We start from the raw sequence: 6,244 nt of genomic DNA, 5'->3' as shown, positions 1-6,244 counted from the left end.
ATATGAGAAGAGAAATACTATTTTACCTCTCCAAAATGACACCTTTATTTAACTGTTGGTTAAATTTTTTTTTTATTTAATAATTAAAGAAGTGATTTTAAATGTATTGATATATTTTTTTTATTTTTTAAATATATTTAAATATGTAAAAAAAAATATGAAAAGATAAAAGAAAAGAAAAAAAAAAGAATTTACGCTGGGCGGTACGCCCAGCGGTCAAAATGGGGCGGCATGGTAGCCGCACCCATATGATAATCTCTCTCTCCCTCACTCTCTCTCTCTCTCTGTCTCGAAACGCAACTAACACAGATAAATAAGAGCTTCATCCCGGCTCTTTTTCTCACCTTGTCTACCTATCTGATCACTCTCATTTTCTCCTTGTGTGTCCTTCAGATCAAGAATAAGAAGGATGCCAATTAGCACTCATGGAAGAAACATCAACCTTTGTTTCACAAAGATCAAATGGCCTCTCGCGCCCCAATCCCCTAATTCCATGAGTCCCGTCCCACAGCTCCCAGATCATGATCATAACCATGCATTAGTACCCTCCACCACCACCTCATCAACCCTCATTAGAAACTTCAACTCCCTCTATGATGATCACACCTTTAATGAGTTTTCCACCTCCAAATCCCTCAGCAAGTCCTCCGCCGCCTCCTCCTCCTACAAGCCCGACCCTACCGCCACCAATGCCGAAGACTATGCATCCGCCTTTGCCTCCCATCGCTTCTTCTTCTCCTCACCAGGCCCCTCCAACTCCATTGTTGAATCCACCACTGATGAATCAAGCCTACCATACATTGCCCACGCCCAAGAACCAGTACCAGAGAAGCTGTTTGAAAACAGCGTGGCTGTCCCAACCTATTCCCCGGACCCCTACGCCGACTTCAGACGCTCCATGCAAGAGATGGTGGAGGCGCGTGAGTTAGTGGACGTGAAATCCAACTGGGAATTCTTGCACGAGCTTCTATTATGCTATCTTGCACTCAACCCTAAGAGCACCCACAAGTTTATTCTGGGAGCTTTTGCGGATCTAGTAATCGGCCTCATGTCACAGCCACCGGGCGGTTGAAGATAGGCTCGCGCCGCGCGCGGATCCTTATAAGATTGCTACTCCAATAACTGTGTAATTCCAGTACAATGGCGAAATTAATTAAAGGTCGGAATCCAATTTCCACCAAAAATAAAAAATAAAAAATTAGGACAGTACGCATGTATATGTAACGTGGCTATCAGGAAATGTTTGACGATGTAGTCGAGGGGACACAACGTTGGTCCGATCCAGCTTTTTTGTGTAGTTTATAATTAATTCAGCTTTAACCTTCATGATTCCTTTTGATGCTTCCAGGATATTTCTTTTTCCATTTTATAGTATTTTTATTAATTTTATGTTGAATTTTCTATAGTATATTCTTTCTCACCTAATATTTTTTAGGTGAGAAAATTTCCTCCATATTGAAGTCAGGAGTGCTTCTCTATTAGCAAAAACATTAATCTAGCTAACTCATTGCCCCATCTTGTCATAGCTAGCCAGGTACCTTTTGGAGACATAAATGAGACATTAATATCGATCCCTCTAAGTTATATATGGTCGACAGTATATGTAATGTGGGTATCATCAATCTGGCCAGTACTGATCCCTAACTTTATAGTTGTGGGGATCAAAGGGCATGCAGTTTCCTTATATTTCAATCCAAATATATGTTAACATGCATGCACGCAAGATGCACTCTACAATAGATCTTTATTTATTTTTTTAAGTAACATCTCTGTTATTGCATAAATGTGATATCAAATACAAAGTTTATCTTTTAAGACACTTCTTGAGATGATCCCAGGACCCCTCCTCGATCATTACCTGTCCAACCTCATAAGAAAAACTCAATTTAGCCAGTTGATGTGCTACAGTATAGTTACCAGCTCTAGGGGTAAAATTCACCTTCCAGTCTTCTCTACTCTTTAGCAACATTCTGATATCATCAATAACTTGACTATACCATAACTAGTTTCCCTCTTCACTGTTAACTGCCTCTACAACCAGTTTTGCATCTCCTTCAAAAATGTCATTTTGAATATCCAATTCAAGACACAAATTCATTACTCTTCACAAAACCATACATTTTGCTAGCATTGGTTTGGACTGGAAGGGCCTCTGAGAACTAAGTGAGATTAAAATCTCCCCTTGGCTGTCTCGAATTATATTCTCAATTCCCAAATTCTATTATATACTCATCCACTGCAACGTCCCAGTTAGCCTTAACAAAACTGATCTCCTGGTTTCTTCCACCTCTGAATGATGTTTGTACCTGGGCTGAGAGCTCTGTTTTTCTTTCCTCTACTATGTGCACTTTTATATTCCTCTAGTAATTCATCAGTGCCTGTAATAATTCTCCTTTGGTCTTCCATCTTACCTTCAAACATATATTTATTACTTCTGATCCAGACCTTCCTCATTGTTGTTGCCACCCATTCTAATTAAGTTGCTGTAAATTCCTCTTAGCATCTTTGCCATACTTGCCTAAAGTCTGCTTCATTTATATTCCATTTTTGAACTGGACTTGCTGCATCCATCCACACATCATTTGTTGAAATGCATCTCCACATCACATGAACCATAGACTCTTCCTCCATCTGACAAACCATACACAAAGGATTATCAATAATGTTTTTTTTTTTTTTTTTAATTTTTTTATGAAGGTTCTATTTGGTAGGGAATATGTTTTGACAAGCTTTCCACATAAAATTCTTCACCACTCCAGGGACCTCCATACTCCATATTTTCTTCCAACTCTTGTCTACCATACCCCTTGTGGATGATTCCTCTTGTTGCATCTTCCTCAAGTTCATAGAAACGAAGTATGCGCGCACTTCTTACTGTGAATATCCCATCTAAGGTGAAACCCCAATATCTCTTGTCTGCCCCACCAGTTCTACTAATATGAATACTACAAATTTGTTCTGCCTCATCTTTCTCAAAAACCTTAGCAATTGTGTCTTCCTTCCAACTATAGTCCTCTTCATTGATCAATTCTTTTACTCATGCCTCTTGATCCAAAAGCTTAATTGGTGACTGTACAAAGAAGGTTGATGGTGTATGTAGCCACTTATGTACCCAAATATTGATATCTTTACCATCTCCCACCCTCCATCTTAGACCTTCTTTCAGCAGCTTAAGTACAGACAATATACTTCTCCATATTAAAGAAGGTCCTCTACCGATCTTTGCCTCCAATATAGTTATGTTCTTGAAATATTTCTCTTGGAAGATCTATGAAACCAAGGTTGTTGGATATTGCAGCAGTATCCTTCAACATTGTTTTGCCAACACTGCTTCATTAATTAAGTACTCGAGATCTTTGAAGCCCATACCCCCCTCATCTTTTGAAACTCCCATATTATTCCAACTCCTCCAATGAATTTTTTTCTCACATTCCTTAGTACCCCACTAGAATTTAGAGATCATACTTATTATCTCCTGACACAGTTTCTTTGGCAACCTAAAAACACTCATAGTATAAGTTGGGATAGCTTGCAAAATTGACTTGATGAGCACTTCCCTCCCAGCTTGGGAAAGAAAGGAGGTTTTCCAATTTCTAATCTTCTGCCAAACCCAATCCTTAATACCCCTAAAACATTTAAGCTGTGACCTGTCCACCAGAATAGGTAGCCTTAAATATTTATCATAACTTCCACACACTCCTCCACTTGTTGCTTTTGTGATGCTTCTCTTATCACTGTCTCTAGTGTTAGAGCTGAAAAAGAATGAGGAGTTTTGTTTGTTTAGCACCTGGCCTGACCCTTTCTAATACTTATGCAAAATATCTTGAAGCTTCAGCCATTCATTGACCCTTAATCTACAGAATAAGATGCAATCATCAACAAACATGAGATGATTGTTTCGAGTTCCACCTCTCTTCACTGACACCCCTCTGATTTCACCTCTTTCCTCAGCTGCAGATATCATTGAGCTCAATCATTCAGCGCATAAGATAAACAAGTACGGAGATAAAGGGTCACGTTACCTCAAACCCCTAGAAGGAAAAATAATGTCCCCAACCTTTCCATTTATGAGAACTGAATAGGTAATTGATCTTACACAGTCCATAATCTGCTTTATCCACTTGTCTCTGAACCCCAGTTTCCTCATAGTAGCCTCCAAATAAGCCCATTCCATTCTATCGTAAGCTTTAGACATATCAAGCTTCATAACTAAACTTCCAGTCTTGCCTTTTTGTCATGTCCTCATGGAATGAAGTATTTCATAAGCAATCATTACATTGTCTGATATCAATCTCCCCGAGAGGAAGGCACTCTGATTACAAGAAATTATCAAAGGAATCACTCTCTTCAATCTATTACCCAAGACTTTAGAAATAATCTTATACAAAACATCACATAAAGAAATAGGTCTAAAGTCACTCACACTCATAGACTTCTTGAGCTTTGAAATTAAAGCAATATGAGTAAAATTCAAGGAAGGAAGCATACCCTCTCCATTCAGAAAGTTGAGCACTACTTTGCTAGTATCATCTCCAACAGTTTCCTAATGAGTTTGAAAAAAGCATGCACCAAATCCATCCGGATTCTAGCTTATCATTCATAGCTTCAATAACTCTAGCCTTAATAGTATGCAAACATTCTACAATGGGTGTTGATGATGGGCATGAAGAGGTAAATATATATTCAAAATACCCCTTGAAAGCATCTACAATTTCTTCTGCCTCTGTCAGAACACTTCCAGAATTATCAATTATCTGTTTGATCGTGTTCTTCCTCTTCCTTTGTGTTGCACAAGCATGATCAAATCGAGTATTTCTATCACATTCTTTGTACAAGTTTCTTTTAGCTCTTTGCCTCCATTTAATGTCTTCTTGCTCCAATAGAACCGCCAGCTTCGATTGATAGTGGATCACCTTCGACTTTTCAAACAGTTCTTTTATTCCCTTCCCCCTATTCTTGTATCTGCCAAATGCCTTCCCACATCTCTCAAGAAGCCCTTGCACCTTGTTCATAGGATCAACATGATTAACACTAGAGATGTAGTTGGACTGCATAATGCTGCCACAATCCTCCTCCAGTTCCCACTTTGCTTCATATCGTAACAGCTTCCCCACATTTCTAGTCACCTCCTCTTTCTCGCTAAACCACATCAGAATTGGTTTGTGATCAGAGCTCCTAGCCACCAAACCTTTTATCCAATAATTCTTATGCATATTTGTCCATAGTGGGTTAGCAACAGCCCTATCCAATATTTTCTTTGTGTAAGTGCCATCACTATGTTTATTGCTCCAAGTGAACTTGTCCCCTTTATAGCCAAGATCATACAGACTACAAACATCTAACACATCTCTGAATTTGGTCATCTGGGCTTCATTCCTTGGTCTTCCTCCCTTCTTTTCATTGTTAGACAAGATTTCATTGAAGTCTCCTATTACACATGATGCATGCTGAAAAGATGGTTTTAAAACTGCCAATAACTCCCAAGCTTCTGACCTTTTTGTTGCATCTGGTTACCCATAAAAACCAGTTAGTAACCATTTAGAACTAGTTTCCTCCTCTGTGATCAAGGCACTAATGTGTCTGATTGAATAATTAGCAATCTCAACCATGCATTCTCCTTTCCACAAAAGCGCTAAACCCCCACTCCTACCATTTGCATCCACCACAAAACACCCATCATACCCCATCCTCCTCTTCAAACTGCAAAATCTCCTAGCACATAATTTTGTCTCCATTAAGAAGACAAAATTGGGTCTCTTTTTCTTTACCATCAGACAAAGGTTATGAACTATCCGAGGGTTCCCACGCCCTTGACAGTTATAACTTAAAAGAATCATTGGATCGGCGGGGTTGACTAGCAGCCTCCGCCAATTCTATTTCTGTTTTCTCAGCATCATTTTTACAAATAGTTCATGCTTGCTTGTCTTTTTCATGCCTAATGGCATAATTCCCATCCTTTTCATATAATGTTTTAGCTCTTAAGTTTTTTTGACCAACAGTTACTCCATGCCCCCTCTCTCTAGCTCGCTTTTTCCAATTTCTTACTGGCCGATAATCCTTCAGTTAAGCTCCACTCTCTCCGAAGTCTACCTCTTCATAGTTCTCATTATTTTTTATTTTCCAACCATTAGGCCCACCCATACTTTTGAGTTCCAGCCTATCATCCACATTGTTGCTAAAAACTAGAGCTTTTTCAACATAGCCCACCACCGCATCCTCTTGAGGTGTTGAAAGCCTTTCACGA

General features: G+C 39.1%; 1 protein-coding gene across 1 annotated transcript; it reads left to right on the top strand.

Annotated features, from left to right (window-relative positions):
• Positions 1-254: 254 nt before the first annotated feature.
• On the top strand, positions 255-1,326 carry LOC108990714 (transcription repressor OFP12-like). The gene has a single exon (XM_018964757.2). The coding sequence runs from the start codon at positions 410-412 to the stop codon at positions 1,070-1,072; it is 663 nt and encodes a 220-aa protein (XP_018820302.1). The 5' UTR covers positions 255-409; the 3' UTR covers positions 1,073-1,326.
• The last annotated feature ends 4,918 nt before the right edge of the window (positions 1,327-6,244 follow it).

The sequence above is a fragment of the Juglans regia genome, chromosome 8 (assembly GCF_001411555.2).
Source record: "Juglans regia cultivar Chandler chromosome 8, Walnut 2.0, whole genome shotgun sequence".
Classification (NCBI taxonomy): domain Eukaryota; kingdom Viridiplantae; phylum Streptophyta; class Magnoliopsida; order Fagales; family Juglandaceae; genus Juglans; species Juglans regia.
The sequence above is the reverse complement of the archived record's forward strand: the minus strand, read 5'-3'. Positions and strand labels throughout refer to the sequence as shown.